The sequence below is a fragment of the Tamandua tetradactyla genome, chromosome 6 (genome assembly GCF_023851605.1).
Source record: "Tamandua tetradactyla isolate mTamTet1 chromosome 6, mTamTet1.pri, whole genome shotgun sequence".
Taxonomy (NCBI): Eukaryota; Metazoa; Chordata; class Mammalia; order Pilosa; family Myrmecophagidae; genus Tamandua; species Tamandua tetradactyla.
This window is the reverse complement of record NC_135332.1, coordinates 26,719,009-26,738,293: the sequence shown is the minus strand read 5'-3', so window position 1 is coordinate 26,738,293 and position 19,285 is coordinate 26,719,009. Positions and strand designations below refer to the sequence as shown.

The window sequence follows — 19,285 nt, the reverse complement described above, 5'->3', positions numbered from 1 at the left end:
TTCATTAACATAGATAATCAAGAGCTGACTGTATAGAGCTATTAAATTTTATCATTCTCTTGTTTGCCCATGAATAATTTTCTGCATTAACGTGAATGATCCAAAATAGATTCTGCTTCTTGTTTAAATTAAAATGTTGTTTTTCACTTGACAACTTAGTCACCCATTACACTTGAGAAGCAATACATTTAGGCCAGGGAAAAACATGTACTGATGCACATAAAAATTATATGCATTGTGAAATGCATACATATACACACTGTGAGAATCCTTTAGAGATACCATGAAATATGCATCGCACATAAAACTTGATATGCTTATGAAGTACAAATTATGCAGAAACAATGAAAAATTTAGACAAACAAAACCTATCAAATTAAGCAATATGCTTACCAAGACAGACATACAGTTTGATAGTTACAAGCTTTCTGTTCTAGCTTGACTACAGGGTGAGAGGGCTTTTTTGAACTTACATTAATTGAAGGCACTTATTATCATGAATATAGCAAATAGAAACCAGGTACTAAGAAGTTTACAGCCATTCTGGGATGTATAAATTCTCACCAATATTTTATTCCAACATTTGTACATATTTGACTTCTGGATTTATTTTTACTTTATTTAGTTCTAAGAAATCATTTTTACAGTTATAAGCAAGGCTCTCTTGGGTTCTTGTTTCTTTAATACATAAACCTCCACGAATGGAGTTAAATATGACTCTAAAATAAAATGTTTGAAGGTCATCATTTAATTTTGATATTTTAGGATGATCATTTAAATGAAACATCTTAAGCTTCAGAAATCATGTCGCTTCATCCTATAGTTTAGAAATGTACTTCTACTCATATATATCTAGTTTGGTACTTCAAATTAATTTCATTCAACAATTCTTTGAGGTGACATAAAAATCTTTTTAACTGGGGAGAAATGAATCTCAGAAGGTCAACTATTAAATCCAAAAGACAAATAATTATTTGTAGTAGTTCAAATTGAAGCTTCCAATAGGCCAGACAAAAGGCTCCTAGTCCTAAAAAAGCCAGGTCTGTAAGCCCAGCCTTCACTGAGTTCTTTAGTTTAATGCTATTTACCTTAGAGAAATGAAAGATAAATTCTAGTTTTATCTTCATACAGTACAAGCATTAAGTGCCCAAGCCTTTATCCCTACCGACCACCAAACAGAATGGATTTTTCTTTTGTTCAAGATACATATATACAGATCTTTTTTTCGATATAAGATCATACAATGAATGTTAAAAATCGTCAAAAAGCTACTTAAAATTTTTTTTTAATGGCTGTGCTTCTGATTCAAAAGGACCTAATTCTGAAGCCATTTCTGGTCAATTCCAGTTGTTTGCCAGATGCTGTAATAGTTGATTCTCCTACCGTGACCCGGCTGTTGGTGCCCGGGTTCCCTCCCAGCCTGTAGTTGTTGTAGGCGAGATGACTGTATGGATTGTATCCCACAAACCCTGGTGTGCTGGGCATTTGCTGATGGAAACAAATGAGACAAAAACACGAATGAGAAATGAGCTCAAACGAGGAAAACACAGAAATGAAAAATGATCTGCATATGGCATGCAAAAGCAACCTGAACTTAAAACAAGCAATGATGTGTTGTAATTGTTCTTTTCCTTTCATTGAGAAAATTAAATTTTTCTTTTATTGAGAAACCGGTCTGCAAGTGTTTGTTTTTTTTTCCCCAGGAGTGAATGTATGTGGCTTGCTTTTTGAGATAAGCAATATACTAAAGTGATTCAAACATTCAGGATTACTTTATGGTCAGCAGTATGATATAACAACTCAAAGATATATGATATTTGAGATGGAAAGGTTTGATGTATGATAAACCAGAAGTCTGCAAACATTTCATATGGAAAACAAAACAATTTATTTGACAGTTATGTCGATGCCATCAACGTATTCATTACCAAAAACAAAAAGAACAAGAAATGGATCTGCTCTCAAGACAACCTGAAAATAATTTCAAATTATTTTATATAATGTAAGAAATGAGAAGAGACTCAAATCAAGAAGCCAGAAGTTGTCAATAGAAAAGAACAGATGTCAGATTCAATGGATGTCACATACATGATTCTGAAACAAAGACTTGTAAGAAATGGATGGATTTTATTCTGGGACATGGTCTGATCTTTTTAGTCCAGTCATTCTTTTTTAGGTTTTTGTCTTCCACCTCTTGCTTTACCCATCTTCCCATAGGTCAATCATGAACATTTTCTGCATTTTGTCATAATGTGAACTATTTTCTAGCTTATTTTTTCCATCTAGTTTCCTGATAGAGTTAGCAGAACATAATTGCTCAATACAGCAACAAAATTCTTGTTTTTGTGTGAATAATGTGTTGATGTGATCACAAATGGGCTTTTATATACTAGTTTCCTCATAGGTAATATAAGGACACCCAATGCTCATGAGAATCAAGACAAAATGCATAAAACAATGTAGCAAAGAGAAGCCAACGTAGGGTATTTCACCTAATGAAACGCAATCACAACGAGTAACAGTACTTTCATTTTATCATGCAATTAACAGTATCAGTCCTGAATTTTATAATGTGAAATACACTTAACAGTACATCCCAACTAATTTGTAGCTGTCACAAAATAAACTCAAGTTTCTAAAGCATGCTGTTGCACTTATCCTTACTGTCTTAAAGAAAGGCATTCAAGCAGGTATTATATTTGATACCCTTTACAAGAGAACTGAACAATATCTTGTCTTTATAGTTATAGAAGACGCAAATTAAGTATATTTAAGAAGGCATAACACAGATGAAGCATCAAAGGCACAAACAAAGTGTATATTACTTGGAGTGGTACATCTGGGTGGTGGTGGTGAAGGTGGCGGTGGTCAAGGCGGTGGCGGTGGCAGTGGCGGTGGCAGTGGTGGTGGTGGTGATGGTGGTGGAAGTAATGGAAAAATAGGACAATAATTCATCTAATATCCATTCTGTTGGATGTCCTAATCCCTAGTCTTCCGTATTTTGTGTAACTATGAAGTTTAATGGTTCAGAAATATGACTAAAGAAAGGCCAAAAATTCTTTTCTATATTGATAAATCCCATAAGGGGACACTTAAGTTTTTGAGCTATTCTAATTTCAAAAAATCGGGTTTGTCCTCACAATATCATACACTGTCAGAGGCAATGTTTACATCAAAATGATACCTATATGGGTTACATAAACAATGAGAATCACTGCTCAACATTATTAGGCAATAATGTAAGAAAAATAATAAGGGAACTAAAAAAATTGAAACTAAAGCATTACATTTATACCATTTCCAAAACTGAAGTACGTGGTTAGCATTTTGAGGTCAGGTATCTCAACTGTTCAACTCCACCTGTATAGCCACTAGCACAGTGCCATGGAGATGGTCATTAAGAAATCTTCTTTGATTTAAGAAGAAAACAAACCAAATACCAGATTTTAAGTAAAAGAAGTAACTTTAGAGACTGTATATTATATAAATTGAACTGAAAACGTGATATAGTATCTCTTTCTCTGTAAAAGCATCTTACTGAGGAATAACAACTTGTTGATAAACATAACTAAAATATCTGAGGGTTAGTAAATAAGAGCAGCTATCTAGTGGAGAAAACAAAATTACAGAAGGACCTAATTAGTAGTGAAAAGTAAAGTAGCCTGAAATTTGGGTGGTAGGGGGGTATGGAAGGAGGGCAAAGAGTTGTTAAAGAACTAGTTTTGCAGGATATGGTCCATGTTAAGTGTTTTGTTTTGTTTTTGTTTATTAAAAAAACAAGGACTCCATTTCAGCAAGGCCTAAATAGTTAGTTACTTTTATATCTGTTTTGTGGATTGGTTATTTTACATGCTGACCAAGCTGGGCCAGAGCTTGCTAGGTAAAAAAAACTAGTTCACAGCTATTATTTTGACAATTTGAAGCTTATCCATTCCAAACCAATAAAATATTATTTATACAGAATTAAATTCAATAGCAGGATCTGACCCACAGATAATAGAATCCTTACTTGAACAGCTTGAAAATAAAGTGTTATTATAGAACTAGAAGCTTTACTGTTTTAGTACAAAAATTACATATAGATAAAAAAGGCAAAAAATGTAACCAGTTGAAGGTTAGGTTTAAAAAAAAAATGTCAGAATGAGCATTCACTCAATATCAACTTTAAAGACTCTTAATAATGAAGATTAATAAGAAAGAAGTGTTAAACTTGTCACTTGTTTCCCATTAAAAAAAAAAAACAAAACTGAGCATAGAAAATCATCAGCAATACGTTTCTTTAAATGTTGGGGTTGGTTCAAGGTAAGATGCAAAGAGTTATTTTATTTAGTAGGAAGTGCTGTTTTTTTAGTTGAATTTTCAATACTGTTGCTGTGATGATTGAGTGACTGTCACTGGAAGACATCTGGGTTTTTGTATCAAGGCCAGACTTGGCTATTACATTAACAAGAAAATTAAAACTTACTGTTGCAGGAGCTGGGGTGGGAGGTGGGGCATAAGATGGTCTTTCTGTTTGAAAGAAAATAAATAACTTCTTGTAAACAACTGAGATATAATACTATGCAACAAAACTACCAATGGTCCTGTTTTGAAGGAAAAAAAAATGAGAGTATTTTGGAATTCCCACTTGCTAGGGCATTAGTCTCTTATTAACATAGATTGATAAATATAAAAATGAAACTTACTTGACATTTTGGAAGATTAAGTTCTCAGTTCCTTAAGAATGAATATGAGACACTAAAATAAAAAAAAAGAAAAAAAAAAGAAAAAAAAAGAGAATCAAAACTCAGCAAGCATAAGAGAATGTTCTCCTAAAGAATAGGGTTGTTTAATTGGTATCTTTGAGTAAAATTACTTTAAATTATCTTCAAGTAATCAAGATTTTTTCATATTTTACGCATTCTTGTAGGACACTTGGTTGATCAGAATTAAATGACTAAGAAAAATTACTGAGGATATTAAAAGTAATGTTAGACATATACTTTCAGGTCTGTTCTTATGATAGAGCCAGCGTTTGTATGGAAAACATTTTACTGTTGCCATGTAAACATTTAATCAGATTGATAAAAAGATAATGACAACAGAATGTGATGAACTATCAGGGCCCACTGGATACTGACAATTCTCCTGATCAGCAGGTTATACTTTTGCTTTTAAGATAACTTTCATTAAAGTAGCACAGCAGTTTATTCCTGGAGGCAGTGCAGAAGGTAACTGGTACAATAATGAGCCTTAACATTCTCTAATAAAGGTAAATATCTTCATAACTGGGAATAAATTTTGAGAATCTACCTGAAAACCCTTCTTTATCCCTCACAACCCATTTCAAAATTTATCTCCTCAATGGAGCTTTCTTGATGAAAGATCTGGGCAGAATTAATTGCTCCCTTGTCTGAATTCCTTTCCAGTTTGCAAATATCTACCAATTGTTTATTTATCATATATATATATTTTTTACCTGCCAACATGGATGGTGTGCGTATTATATGCAGAATACTTGGCAAAATTCTTCATAAGTTTTGCCCTAGTATTGCCAGCTCATATGACCATACTCACATGAGCTTGTTTCTTACATCAACATACATCACCAATAACGTAGTATGAAGAAACATTCATTTTTAGAAAAAAGGCAAATCAACTTCTATGACCACTGGACACTTTCATCCAACATTAGGTGCAACAAACATGTTTGGTCCTAGTGTGCATTTTAGGGGAATCTCCTGGGGTATAAAAAATAAGAGGCCTAGCATATAGAAAGATAAACATTCAATGGCCCAACCTGAGTCTGTTCTTCCTTCCCTTAAAAAGAAAAGACAGGTTGAAACCACCGACTCTGGTGCAAATTTTCTTCCTGCTCTCATTCAGGGAGCTGTCAATACCCAGTAGGCCTTGCTGTGAGAAGCCCTGATGATAACTCCACAAACTCCACTTCATTGTTAATACTTTAAAATCGCTGATCTCTCTTGCTAGACTATAAGTTCTAGCAGTAGGGTTGTACATCTGTCCACCACTAGATTCACCCCGTGCCTGGCCCATGACAGATACTAAGCATTTCAGAATGAATACCTTATACGGGACAGACTTATTACCTATATCAGACCATCTCGTTCAACAGTCGCAGTATACAAGACGTGTACTGCTATCCCTATTTTACAGATGTAAAAAAGGAAGGCTCAGCGACTTGACGTAACTTGTCTAAAGCCACCCAGCCAGTAGGTGCCAGAGGTAGGTTTCAAACCCAGGCCAGACTGTTTCACAGCTTTTGCTCTTCGCTCCAAGTCACACAGTGGGTCCTCCTCATATTGCTGCCTGAACCAATGAGGACCACCTTTCTGGGGGTAGAGTACGGGCTTGGCTTGCCCCGAGGGCTTCCTCTGAGATAATTTCCTTTAAGTCTGTCGGGAAGGATGCACTTCACCAGCAACATAACTAAGGCGGGGGTGGGGGATGGTGGCGGGGAGCGGTGGGTACGCTCTGACGCTTGGACCTGTTGTGAGGAGGAGTGGACGGGGCAAATTTCACCGCCGAGGAAAAGCCCCAGACGGAACTCCCATCTTCGCTTCGCTAGGCCTCAAAGAGCACAGAATCGGTCCCCAGCCCTAGCCCCTCAGCCAAGCCTGAAACCCCAGCAAGCCCTGAGAACTCAGGGTGCAGCCAGGCGGAGAGACAGAGACTTGTCACCCTCCCGACCCGGTCAGGCCCAGTTTGAAACACTCACCCGCGGGCAGAAGGAGCGCCCGCAGCTCCGGCTAGGCTTCCCTTTGTCCCACGCACGCCCCGCCCCTCGCGTCCGGAGCTTCCGCACTCGCACTTTCGACACTTTTCTTAATTTCTCTCCAGCTTTCCCCCGACTCTCCTTAGAAAAGTAATCCTAATGGTGAGGGCGCGGGGATACTTAGTGCCATCAAGAATTTTTTTTCAGGCCGCATTAGTTCCTCAAAACTCACGAATTTCGGTATTTTCTCGGCTAGGCGCCGATTCGTCACGACGGAGAGGGAGAAGTTTGCCCGACCACGGGATAGGCCGGGATTTCGCGGTCGGGAGGAACAGAAGCGGCTTCGGCGACAGGTGACGCGGCGGGAGCTGCAAAGCTGTGCCACAGGGAGGTGGGGGACGTGGCCTCAGCAGCCACGCTTCGAAGACAGCGGGAATCGCGCTAAGGCGTGAGACCCCGGAACCACCGTTGCCAAGTGGGCCGCGCCTGGCTGGGGCCGCGTCCGTCCCCGCCCCCGTGTTCCTCCCCCACCCTCCGCCCGGGTCCTCTTCCTTCTCTCTGGGCAGGAGCTGTGCATCTTAGCACGCCGAGGGTGGAGGCGGGAAGGACTGGGTTCACAGAATTTTCCTTCTCACAGGCGCCTCGCACGGCTTTCTACTTTAACAGCCTGGCATTATCCTTGATGAAAAGCAGTATGGAGTTTTTCAGTTATCCAAGCGCTTTTATGGTGTAAGTGCCACAGTTCCCCGAGGCAAGGCCCGGACGCGGTAAGCCGCGCAGTGTCCCCGTTGCCACTAGTAACTGCCTCAACCTGTCTTGGTTAATTCGGTTCACTCAGCCGGGAACTATTGTCGCCACTTTAAGTTTTAACCTCATTTATCCTTCCGGATGCGGCTCACAGGTCACTTTGTGATGCCCTACTGAAACTTTCTCCCCAGTAATCCTTTTTCTGTGCACCCATGGCACAGAGAAAGATAAAAAAAATTATAAGATTAAAAGCTTATCATTATTTGATGATAATTTTATTGTAATCGTCCACCTGACTTTTTCTTTTCTTCTTCTTCTTCTTTTTTTTTTTTTTTTTTTTATCAGTTTGTATTTAACTCCAGCGCATTACGAGGGCATTGAAAGCAAAGGTCCAGGCGTCTGCATCAATCATCTTGAACTATTATTAGATACTCAGTAAACATATACTCAGGCAGATTTCTAATCTAGTCCAGGGCTCTTTTCACTAAATAATGAGTAAATTGGCTTACCATGTGGCGTGAATAGCCCCTTCCTTGTGAATATAAATATCTATTTTTGCTGATGTTGTGGCCACTGTGGAGGAAGAAGGAACAGATGGGATCCTTCCTTATCTGTAATTACTTTGAAAACAGTGTTGCCATTAAGAGTGTATGAATTCTTGCTCTGCTCTCAGAATCCACACTGGGTGTGCTGGCAGGGACCGGGCATCTCTGGAAGGCTGCAAAGCCAGGGACTCATGAAACTGTGCAATTCTTCCACCTCTAATAATTTTATGTTAGTGACTAAAGATCAGTGAAATTGAAGATGTATTGAAAGGAAGGCTTAAAGGTGAGGGCCTGGAAGGATAGATAACAAGCAGCCTGAGTGGTGCTTGAGATAATATATATAAATTGATTTTTTAATGTAAAAGCATCAGAGACATGTAAAGGAGTATTCTGAGACACATGAAGCCCATCCCAATGTCTTGTTTCTCTGGCCTTGACCAGCAACTCCGCCTGGTTTCTTCACTGCCTTTAGGATTATAGTCAGGGGATTGGGCAGGTATAATGCTGGGACAGATGTTCAATTGTATTATCTCTAAGCAGGCCTCTGAAGAAAAATTGCAGATGCTGGATGTTAGAAACAAAGCGCACTGTAGTGTGAGAACGGTGGCACAAAAATGGTGGGAAGAAAAAGGAGGGTATCTGGGTAGAGCAGTGACATTGACTGATCACTTTCTTACCTCCTGGTCTTTGCTCAAACTGACCTATTTAAAATTGCGACTTGTTCCCCCACCCCCCTACTCCTTATTTATCATCTGTGCTTAATTTTTTTCTACAGTACCTATCACTGCCCAATATACTGTATTTTTATGTAGTTATTTTTGTTGTTGTTTTTGTCCTTCCGTTGGAATGAAATCTCCTTGATCAAGGGTAGAGACATCTATCTGACTAATTTTGTTCATTGCTAAACTCTGATATCTGGAACTGTGTGGGGTAAATATAGGTGCCAATATTTGTGAAATGAATACATGAATAGCTATTCAGTTTTTCCCCCTTTAGTTCTTTCTCTCTTGAAGATTTACAAAGTTAAGAAAAGAAGAAATAGGCAACAAAAGATAATAGAAAAAAATATTTTCCTAGTCTTGAAGAAATTAAGGCTGAAGAGTGAAATATCCAGCAAGGTGGACTGTACTTAACACTGACTTTTATAGGCACTAATAAGTCCACCATTGTTATAGGCAAATGGTGGAATTTGCTCATTTTCTCAGCCGTTTCTGTGAAAGCAGGAGTCACAGGAATTTGTTTTCTATCGCTGGAAGTAATTGTGAAATGTTGAAGCCCTGTAGCTTTCAAGGACAGAGTAATTCACAATGTTCTATAGAATTTGACAAAAAATGTGGTATGCTTTTACAACTTTCCTTATCCCCTCAATACCTTGATTTGGGGCATGATTTTTGATACATGATTGGAAAGAGATGAAAATATTTGAAAATGGAATGGTGCTAGTCCTGGGAAATCTGGGGTCGGGGTCTCTTAACCACAGATAATCCACAAATATCTGTTGATCTTATTGAGAATCTAGGATCGGGTTCAACAGACTACAGCTGCAGGCCAATCCGGGCTGCATCCTATTTTTGTAAATTGTTTTATTGGGACATAACCATGCCTATTCATTTCCATATCGTCTGTGGCTCATTTGGGCTACCAAGGCAGAGTTGCATGGTTCCTACAGGGACTGCATGGCCCGCAAAGCCTAAAATATTTACTGTCCTTTCACAGAAAAGGTTTGCTGACTCCTGGTTTATAATTTAAGAGTGTGGGAACATTGGAAAGGACTTGTCCTGATTTGCACATATGCCTTATTTTGAAATGTTTATTTTTAGTATGTCCATGAATATTGGAAATCTTTGTGAACCTGCTGGCCATAACTTGTTAACATAGAGCCAAATTCTGCCTTGTGTACAGAGATTCCTTTGATTTCATGTGTTAATAATATCAGTAATTTGTATATACATATTAGTTAACAAAGTTTAACTTTGGTCCAGGTGCCATACTTATTTCTATTTGAAACTTTCAAATTAATTTAGTTTTTTTTTTTACTTTAGAGAACATTTTTGTATTTTAAAAAGTGTCATGGAAGAAGTTTAATTCACTGGAAAAGAACATTTCCTGTCAACAATTGAAGAATTAGAACTACTGTCTTTATCTATGTTACTTATCATTGCCAGCTATAATTGTCCTCACAAATTCTTTACTCCCAAAGACAATTTTCATCCACATAGTATTGTATATTTGAGTAGTGCTTTACAAAATATTTTCATATGTGTATTATTTCAGACAACTCTGTGATGTGGGCAGGGTAGGAATTATTATCAGGTATCACCTTTTCCTTTGTTTTCGGGTATACAAATTGAGGTCTGGGGAACTTAGAGTGATTCCCTCTTGCTTATATGGCTAACTAGTAACTGTAGTTAACCTAGCCCTCTAGAACCTGGGCTAGAATTTTACAATGTTAGTAATCGAAATTAACTCCTTATTATATTTTGTTATGGAAGTGTGCATTTGAAATATTTTAGCGAGATGGAAGAATATTAATTTCTATTCACTTATAAAATGAGGATAATATGTGCCTCATGGGACTGTTTTGAGGATCAGAGATTATGTTTGAGCCCACTGAGCATGTGCCTAGAGCATAGTACACACTTTGCAAATAGTATGCTGTTGTTATATTTTCTCCAGGACCATGGGATTTCTTTGATTTTTTTTAGGCTGAAGTACCAATATATCATTCTTGTGTAAAAACCATTATCTACTATGATGGAATTTTTCTTTTGTACTCAAATGAGCTAACCATATTGAAGCAATTGATTCTTTGTTTTGCTTAGACATGCAGAGATACTTACTTTGTGTTTTCTTTTGAATGGGCAGGCACTGGAAATCGACCCGGTCTCTGGCATGGCAAGCAAGAACTCTGCCTGCTGAGCCACTGCGGTCCCAGAGATATTTTTGAATTAAAAGAAGTGTATGAAACTCAAATACAATGCAGCTTTAGAATTCAAGTTTAATTTTTTTTATCTTAGTGGTATAATTTACTTTGGCAAATTCATATTCCAATTTAAAATGTCTCAAAGCAAACAAAACGTTGTTATAAACTCAAGTATTGTTAAATGTACCTGTTATACACACAATAGCTGCATAGTGGAATTACTATAATAAGCGGTTACATTCATGATGTCCAGTTCTAAATTTTTAACACTGCATGAAGATTACACTAGACATACTGCTTTATTACAATTACTGTTGCTTAGTATAGTAACTTTAGTACAATAGGTTTTATGATTGCATTTTTTAAACCTTTAATAAAGTTAGTAGCATTTAACGAATACTGAATGAAAACAGTTGTGTGTATAGAATGTATTTTAAGTCAAATACTTAGGCAAGAATAAGCTCTTAACATATCTTTGACAACACAAATCATTTCATATTTACTAAAGATAATAAGTCAGGCTTAAAGGAGTCTGAAGTCATTGAAAGAAAATTTAAAATTTTATATCCCTGTAATATGTTAAGGGTTATTTAACATAATTTTCTTCTCGTTAAAACTTACATTATTTTTCTGGTTGAAATGAAACTAAGAAAGAGAAGGCTGTATTAGAATGCTGACTTAACTTTAGCCCTTAGATGATACTTTAGCTGGAAAATAGAATGGCGAGTTGTACTCAACTAGTTTTTCTGCTAGAAAAAAATTGATAACCTATGAATTTCTGATGTTTTAAAACAGGTGTTTATTATTTAAGGTCTTAAAATAAAAATACCTTATTAAACAAATTAATAAGTTTTTTTAAAAACTTTGCAACAATACTTCACTTATTCACAAATATATTTTCTATCCATATATATTACAGTTTGAACAATTTAAAAACACAAATCCTTCAGATATTCTTAGTGTACATAACAAGACTGTTGTCTTAGTTCATGTAAATGATTGCAAGAAATATTTATAATCTTCATACTTTACCTAAGGTTTGTAGTAAACACCCAAATTAATCACATTAATTTTATAGATGAAAAATTGGATTAGTTTTTGTTTTAGCAATTGTAGTAATTACCTGTTCAATTTGTTCTTTCATGTTTTGCTTGTGTAGCTGGCTGCCTAATTTTTTGGAGGGGAGCACTCAACCTTTAAAATTCTTTGAATAAAGTAACATTTCTGGAAATCAGAGGGCTAGCGATTACGAGTAACTTTCAGATGTAGATTAACAATATTATTTAATCCTCAGATTAGCCTTGGGGTGTGGGCAGTTTACTTAAAATTGCTCTTGGAAAAAAAATTTTGGGGGGGTGTTGCTTTCTGATGATTGTCTCAAAAGGAGAACTTCTGGTTAATTAAATAATCCCCTTAAGGAGTTTGTTTATAAATGCTTTTTTTTAAGTAGAAAAAACTTTTTAGCTTTAATCATGGAATAATGATGAATAACTTAATGTGTCTCATAATAAACTCATATTCAAGCAGACTGTTCCTTTTTCTGTAGAATATTTAGCCACTGAGTGAAATTATAAAGATTTAACTAAACCAGTTTACTGCTTTCAGTCTCTGATAACATTTCATGGGAAAAAGATAAAAAATATTTTGAGAATTAATAAATGAGAAACCATACTGAATTCCCAATTTTATTTTTAAGTCTCCCCTTCACCATAAACTACATCCATAAAGACTCAGTCTTATTGTTTTTATTTGGTGGTGGTGGTGGTGTTTAATGTTGTTCTGAAACAAATCATATATTGATCATAACTTTTTTCCATAAGTACTTAACTTACACTCTGGGATGGGAGGGGTCAGCAGAGCCCACCTAGGTCCATTCTAATGTCATTTTCAAATCATGTCAAATACTGTCTTTGGATTAATTAGCTGGTGATGGAGACTTGATGGAAGGGATACTGCACGATCTTCTCATGATAAGCCTGACTTCTATATCTGGTAGATTATCCTGCTTAGTCTGTAAACACCCTTCATCAGTGGCTGCTAAGTGAAGATCAAACCGAAGGGAAACAGATTTTTTCCTTAATCGAGGGTTATCTTTAAAGAAGGAGCCTTCCCATTCTTTAATAACTTCATCCACTTTCTCTGTCCTGAAATGATAAAATAAACCTTTCTATATGAAGAAGTATGGGTATATTTAAATATGTATATTTTAATAAACATATTTAGTATTCCATATATAGTATTCCATATCTATGAACAATAAAATTATATGATTATAGTATAAATATATGATATATAAAGTATAAATTATATACTTTAAATTATGAATGTAATCTCTGAAATTTCTGAAATTCTCATATTTTGGTTATATTTCTAGGAAAAATGGTAAATTAAGGATTGAGCACTCTTCTGAGTTTTTATTTCTATATATTAAAAAATATGTTGTCATGTCAGATCAAAATTCATAATATATTAAACTTTATGTTTGGAAACATAAGACAGACAAAAAGATTAATTACTGGGATAACAATTGAAATGAATTTCTTTGCTATGTTTATTATTATTTCTCAGTAAAAATTGTTTTACTCACTGTATAGTGCCATGAGCTTCAGTGCTCTCCTTCACGATATTTCCATTTAATATTGCCTGTTTGGTCACTGTTTCCACTTTCTCATTCTCGCACTTTTGTGGAACTTTTGTTTTAAAAGATATTTCATTTATGATGGCTGTGAAAATGTTATTTATGAGATGTTAAATTACAATGTTCAAGTATTGTTTACAGTCAATTTCTATAACAAACTTTTATTCAACTATTGCTTATTTTTGCTACTTTTAGTATTTAATTCCATTGTAATCCTTGGCACTCCATTTTTCAAGTTAATTTACTTATATCAGAAACTTACCTGAAGGTAAAACAAAACCAACTCTACTCGTGGTAGGTTTTTGGTCTTTTTTCCCACTTTGGATAGAACCATAATATCTGAAAACAGAAAGAATATAGGAGCAATACTATAATAGCAAATAATTAAAACAAGTGTCCACCAACAGGAAAATGGATAAATTGTAGTATATTCATACAATGAAGATACTGTTTAGCAGTGAAAATAAATGTACTAAGGTTATACTGCATTTTTGTGGATGAATCGCTCAAGCATAAGATTAAGTGAAAATAAGGTAAGTTGCAGCTACTTTTGTGCCAGACAATTCCATATTTTGTTTAGGGATACTTACATATTGGAATAAAAGAATGTGTAAACATTAAATTTGGAAGCCAGATGAGGAAGGAAGAGGGAGGAATGTGGAATGGGGATTTTAGGTTCTCCAGACTTCATCTACATTGAAATGTTTTATTTCTTAAGCTGGAAGAAATGGGTACATGGGTGTTTGTTGCATTTTTCTTGATACCCTCTTGTATATCTTAAAAAATGTTATTTATTACGATCACTCCATTCTACATATATGATCAGAAATTCATAATGTCATCACATAGTTGCATATTCATCATCATGATTATTTCTTAGAACATTTGCATCAATTCAGAAAAAGAAATAAAAAGACAATAGAAAAAAATGCATACATACCATACCCCTTACCCTTCCCTTTCATTGATCATTAGCATTTCAATCTAATTAAATAACATTTTTAAGAGTTGTATTAGAGGAATTATCAAAGGACCAGTTTGTCAATATCTTGAATGATGAATTAAGTAAAATTCACAACTATTTATTTAACGAACATTTATATGATGTTTACCATGTTCCAGGTACCTTACAAACATCAATTAAGCACCTTATAAACATTAATTCACTTAATCCTTACAGTTATTTGATGTGGTAGGTAAGATTATTCCATTTTACAGATAAGAAAACTGAGGTGCAGAAAAGTTAAATAACTTGTCAAAGTCAGTTAGTAATGGGTATATTTTAAATTAAATTTATGCTTTTCAAATATTCTACTATAGGCTAAAGTTGTTTTATCTAGTTTTGTAGAGGATTTGGAATTCTGAAAGCTAGCAAGAATAAAGATTTCTTTTTATGGGAGCATTAGGAGTTGCAGGTTGTACTATGCTCAAAGCCATATGACTTTCTATGTAATTGCAGATTATGAAATTATGTGGGTTAGAAAAAAATCCTCTTGATACTTATTCTGAACATCTAGAAATCTTTCAATTCATGTCAGAAAAATAGTGCTTTCCATTGTTGTAATATGATCACAATATTATTGTTGTTGTTATTATTATTGTTATTTTGGCATTTGTTGTATGGGTGGGGTGAGCCCAAGGAGGGAAACGTGATAATATATGAGTTTTCTAAGCTTTCTTTGTGGGTAGTCCATAGAAGACACAAATTAATCCCAAAGGAGATGAATGGCAAGGAAAGTGGAGAAGCTGAGAAAGGTCATTTTTGTAGTGATTGACAATTGTTTTCATTTTGTTCTAGGCTTGATGTGCTCTTTGTTGTGGCTAATATCCCCGACTTTGGCTGTTTCATTCCTTACTTTGGAAGCAGCTCTTCCACATATTCTTTGCTGTGCTTTTACTGTAAGAACTCAGTGAGTTGCCATGGTGATGATGGTTTTTTAAAGATTTGATTTCTCTGGCTACATCAACAATGACTTAAACGGCTTTGTATTTCTGACTACTTGAAATTAACTATATGGAATCAGGTACCTGATTTCTTCCTTTTCTAGGAGGCGGCGATAAGTTGCTATTTCTTGTTCTAGCCTCATCTTCGTATTTAGAAGCATCTCATGCTCTTGAAGCTGCTTTTCGATGCCATGCCTTACTTCCTGTAGCTCTTTTTCTAGTCCTTCAATCACGGCTTCTAGGTCCTGCAGCTGCGTCTGGTAATGCTGCTCGCTGGCGTGTAGGGAATTTTCAAGGCCCCTTTCCTGTTTCAAACAGAGACCCCCATCACTGAGTTAGTGAAACAAAAGGTATTTCTGGAATCTGATTTGCATTATCTCTCTTCTATTGTGTTTTGTTCCTTCTTAAAGGGTTATAATAATTGTATCTCACTATGCAAGAGGTGTTTTCTTAAAGCTTTCCATGTGACTCAAAAATTTAAAAAAATTATATATATAGCTAGAGAGCTGACTATTTATTTCAAAGGAACCCTGTGGTAATTCCTATGGAAAAAAAAATCCTCTGCAGCTCTGCAGTCTAACTCATTATCACTCTGATTTATCTATTTCTTAAATATTGAAAATGTTGAATATTGAATGTCAAAAGGCATTTCAGGAAAGTGCTTAAATATCATTCTATTAGCAGTCTTCAATGGCATGAATAAAAGACTCCCTCCCCACTGTTGATATTTTGGATAATTACAAAGGCGCTATTTCCCCCGCTTCAACTAAGACCTTTGGGTTGATAAGCAAGTGTTACCATTTTCATAGGTATGAGCTAAACCTTGAGTGGATCAATAGGAGCTGTTGTCAAATGGGAGAAGAGATGACAGTGGAATTGGGACTAGAAATTGAACTTAATGGCTTTGAGTTTCAGTTTCTTACTGTAAAGTAATGGATATTGTTCATTTCCCTCCCTTAATCAAATAACATCTGGGGACTCAATGGGTCAGTTACTTTTGAGATTATTCTCACCACAGCATGGAGAGATTCAATTTCCACTTGCAGGTGGTGCCACTGGCGTCGGGCTTCCTTGAGTTCTGCTTGAGCAGCCTTTAGAGCCTCTTCGTCTTTGTCCATTTTTTTGCTTATATCTTCTTCTAGCTATAGGAAAGCCAACAACAGCAATAACAAAAGAAGACAAGTATCCTTAAACATGAGATGTTTAAAAACAATTGTAGAAAAATAGTTTAGGAATCAGATTTTTCTTTAAATTGTTGGATTGCAAATGTGTGTTCTAGTGCTTAGTTACAAATTAATTAAATCTGTAGCAAGTCAATTGCACTACCAGCCTCAGTTTTCTCATGTAAAATTACCTCAAAGATCCTTTCCAACTATAAAAGTCTATGAAATATGGAAAATGCATCTATTTTAATGAAGAGAAACAGTTGTAGCTCCTAAATTTGTGATCTCTGATTCTTTTAACTTTCTATTATGTATGACATCATTAAGGAAGAAGGATCGAAAGCCAACTGCTCTTTCCCCCCATACTTTCTTATAGGCTTTAAAGAAACAGATAAACAGATATTCATTCCAACCTGACCAATTCTGAGGCCAGGTGTGGGTACAGGAAGTAAATACTGCTGGGAAGGGTGATGGGAATAATTTAGAGAACTAAGTTATCATAAACAAGTCTAAAATAGACTTCTGTATTAAGATAATTCACTGTTGATTTGTCTTTTTCAAAAATGGTCTTTTGGAAATCATGTTAACTTTTGGATATCTGAGGTAGTAACAAATTTACATCTTTAAAAGTTGTTATAAATAACAAGAGGAATATCTTATATATATCACTTCTGCATTGAGTTTGGGCTGACCTGTGTCTTGCTTTACCCAGTAGAATGTGAAGGAAGTGATGCTGTGCCTATTCCAGGCTTAAGCCTTAAGAAGCCCTGACAGCTTCCATGTTCATGTGCTTTTGGGAGCTCTGAGCCAACATATAAGAAGCCTGGATTCCCTGCTGGAGAGAGCATGTAGACAGGCCACATGGAGAGAGACCCTGAGACTACATGATAAGAAAGAGATAAAGAAGCCCAGTTGTCGCAGCTGAGCCAGCCTTCCAGCACCCCCCTGCCAAGGTCTCAGATTCATGAATGAGCACCTGGGCACTCCAGCCCAGTCGTTCCCCAAGATGATTGCAGTCCCAGCCAACATCATAGTCAACATCATGTTCAGCAGAAGACTCACCCCGCTGAGCCCAGTCAACCCTCAGAATCATGAGAGAGAATATAACGGTGGCTGTTTTAATTCACTGAGTTTTTGGAGTTGTTTGTTACATAGCAATAGGTAACTGAAATAGCTTATATTTCTCTATTTTGTAACAATTAATCAGCATTCCTTGAATTTATTCTAGCTGACTTTTTGAATTCTTTGAAAAAATTATGCCCTAAAGTAACTTTTTATGTTAAAAAAGGCTGAACAAAACTTATTGTAGTTTTGCTTTTTACATTAAAAATTTCTCCTTTTAACATTGTGACTTGTAAAATAAATAACTTGTGTTTCTACTGTTGTGAAAATAAAATGTTTATTTGGCTTTTTACTTTCAGAAATTGTCATCTATTAGTTTTTTTCTTTTCTTTGTAAAAGATGAGTAAACTATTCTAATACAATACAAATATCTCAGTGACTTTGCTTAATCCAGGATACTGATCATTCTTTGTGAAGACTGAAAATGTTACCCAGAGGTGAAATTTATAATGTTATTTAAAATGAGTTGCTAATGAAATAAAGGCCAGTGATTTCCTAGCAATATTTTTTTTCCATTTGACAATGTTCTTTAGTAAATGCTTTGCTGTATTTGGGTGCTTAGAATAGAATTTAAACTTAGATTTGATAAGTCAAGTAAAAGATTAAATTTGTAAGCCTTTGTTTCTAAAATATTTATTTATAAATCTATTTAAAGACTTGAGATTTTAATTGCTAAAGGTGATGGTTATTTTAAAACAGCCTGTGAAATTAGGAATAAGTCCTTATTCAAGTTGGCTCTCTCTTTTTAAAAATACTTAAATATTGCATCTTTTGTGTTGGAAATGAACATTTATTATCTCATAGTACAGAAAAGTAAAAACCTATAAGAGAAGAACCACCATCAATTTGGGGAATTTTGGTTGTCATAATTTAGATCATTATTTCTGAATGCCATGTTCCCATACTGAGATGATTTCTATTAAACAATATAGTGTAAAGCTAAACTCTTTAAAAGATGATGGAGACCTACACATATTTTATTTTTCTCTAGGAAGTGTGTAAGTTAACCTCACTATAAATGACATCTTGTCATTTTAAAGATGCTATTTAAATGATCTCTATAAATAACTCCAGAATATCTTTGAAGGGTATTTGAAATGCTTCCTTCCTTGAAGGAACACCTCATGTTAATGATAGTAACCTCATAATTTATATAAAAATCAAATGCATCAACCAACATTCAATTAAATGGTAATTTAACAGAATAATTACAGCATTCCCCCCTGTAGTTCTAGTCACATTGCAGTAAAACCTTAATTCCTTCCCCAGTATATGCTGCTTTGAAAAGGAAATACTGTACCTCAGAGAGGCCGGGACAGGAATTGGGTAGATATGGATTGTCTCTTTTTCCGGAAAGGTGCCTGTCTGTATGAAATCATTACCTGGATCCTTGTTGTGAGCACGGTCTCTATCTGATTTCTGGTGAGGAGCTTTTCATAGTTTGCCCTGATCTCATTGAGTAGCTGGGACAGTTCCATTCTTTTCCCA

The 19,285-nt window shown here is 35.5% G+C and overlaps 2 protein-coding genes and 1 long non-coding RNA gene across 8 annotated transcripts in view; 1 reads left to right on the top strand and 2 right to left on the bottom strand.

Moving 5' to 3' along the window:
- SMARCE1 (SWI/SNF related BAF chromatin remodeling complex subunit E1) overlaps nt 1–7,409 on the bottom strand; it is a 19,360-nt gene extending 11,951 nt beyond the window's left edge. Inside the window, exons 1-5 of one of the 4 annotated variants that reach the window (XM_077164449.1) lie at nt 6,948–7,409; nt 6,719–6,856; nt 4,686–4,737; nt 4,466–4,509; nt 1,384–1,488 (exon numbers count right to left, since the gene is read on the bottom strand). In XM_077164449.1, the coding sequence (XP_077020564.1) occupies nt 1,384–1,488; nt 4,466–4,509; nt 4,686–4,692 (156 nt within the window). In that variant the 5' untranslated portion in view covers nt 4,693–4,737; nt 6,719–6,856; nt 6,948–7,409. Of the gene's footprint in view, nt 1–1,383; nt 1,489–4,465; nt 4,510–4,685; nt 4,738–6,718 lie in introns of all 4 variants that reach the window. The other 3 variants (XM_077164448.1, XM_077164451.1, XM_077164450.1) reach the window with 3 other exon arrangements.
- LOC143687467 (uncharacterized) lies at nt 6,446–18,290 on the top strand. 3 transcript variants are annotated; one of them, XR_013177542.1, is made up of 3 exons: nt 6,446–6,693; nt 6,972–7,068; nt 17,391–18,290. It is a non-coding gene; the product is annotated as an uncharacterized LOC143687467 (long non-coding RNA). The 3 variants fall into 3 exon arrangements; XR_013177541.1 differs by lacking the exon at nt 6,446–6,693 and adding an exon at nt 6,735–6,865; XR_013177540.1 differs by lacking the exon at nt 6,446–6,693 and adding an exon at nt 6,735–6,877.
- Nucleotides 11,033–19,285, bottom strand: KRT222 (keratin 222). The gene is made up of 6 exons (XM_077164452.1): nt 19,180–19,285; nt 16,526–16,654; nt 15,597–15,817; nt 13,831–13,907; nt 13,518–13,653; nt 11,033–13,074 (listed from the first exon to the last, which is right to left on the bottom strand). The coding sequence occupies exons 1-6, from the start codon at nt 19,273–19,275 to the stop codon at nt 12,846–12,848; spliced, it is 888 nt and encodes a 295-aa protein (XP_077020567.1). The 5' UTR covers nt 19,276–19,285; the 3' UTR covers nt 11,033–12,845.

What these genes read in the sequence shown, in the direction of transcription:
- KRT222 (XM_077164452.1), bottom strand. Translation starts at nt 19,275, where the DNA reads ATGGAACTGTCCCAGCTACTCAATGAGATCAGGGCAAACTATGAAAAG. An exon ending in TTGAATCTCTCCATGCTGTG is followed by an intron (nt 15,818 to 16,525) that starts GTGAGAATAATC and finishes TGTTTGAAACAG; the next exon opens with GAAAGGGGCCTTGAAAATTC. An exon ending in CTAGAAAAGGAAGAAATCAG is followed by an intron (nt 13,908 to 15,596) that starts GTACCTGATTCC and finishes TTCTGTTTTCAG; the next exon opens with ATATTATGGTTCTATCCAAA.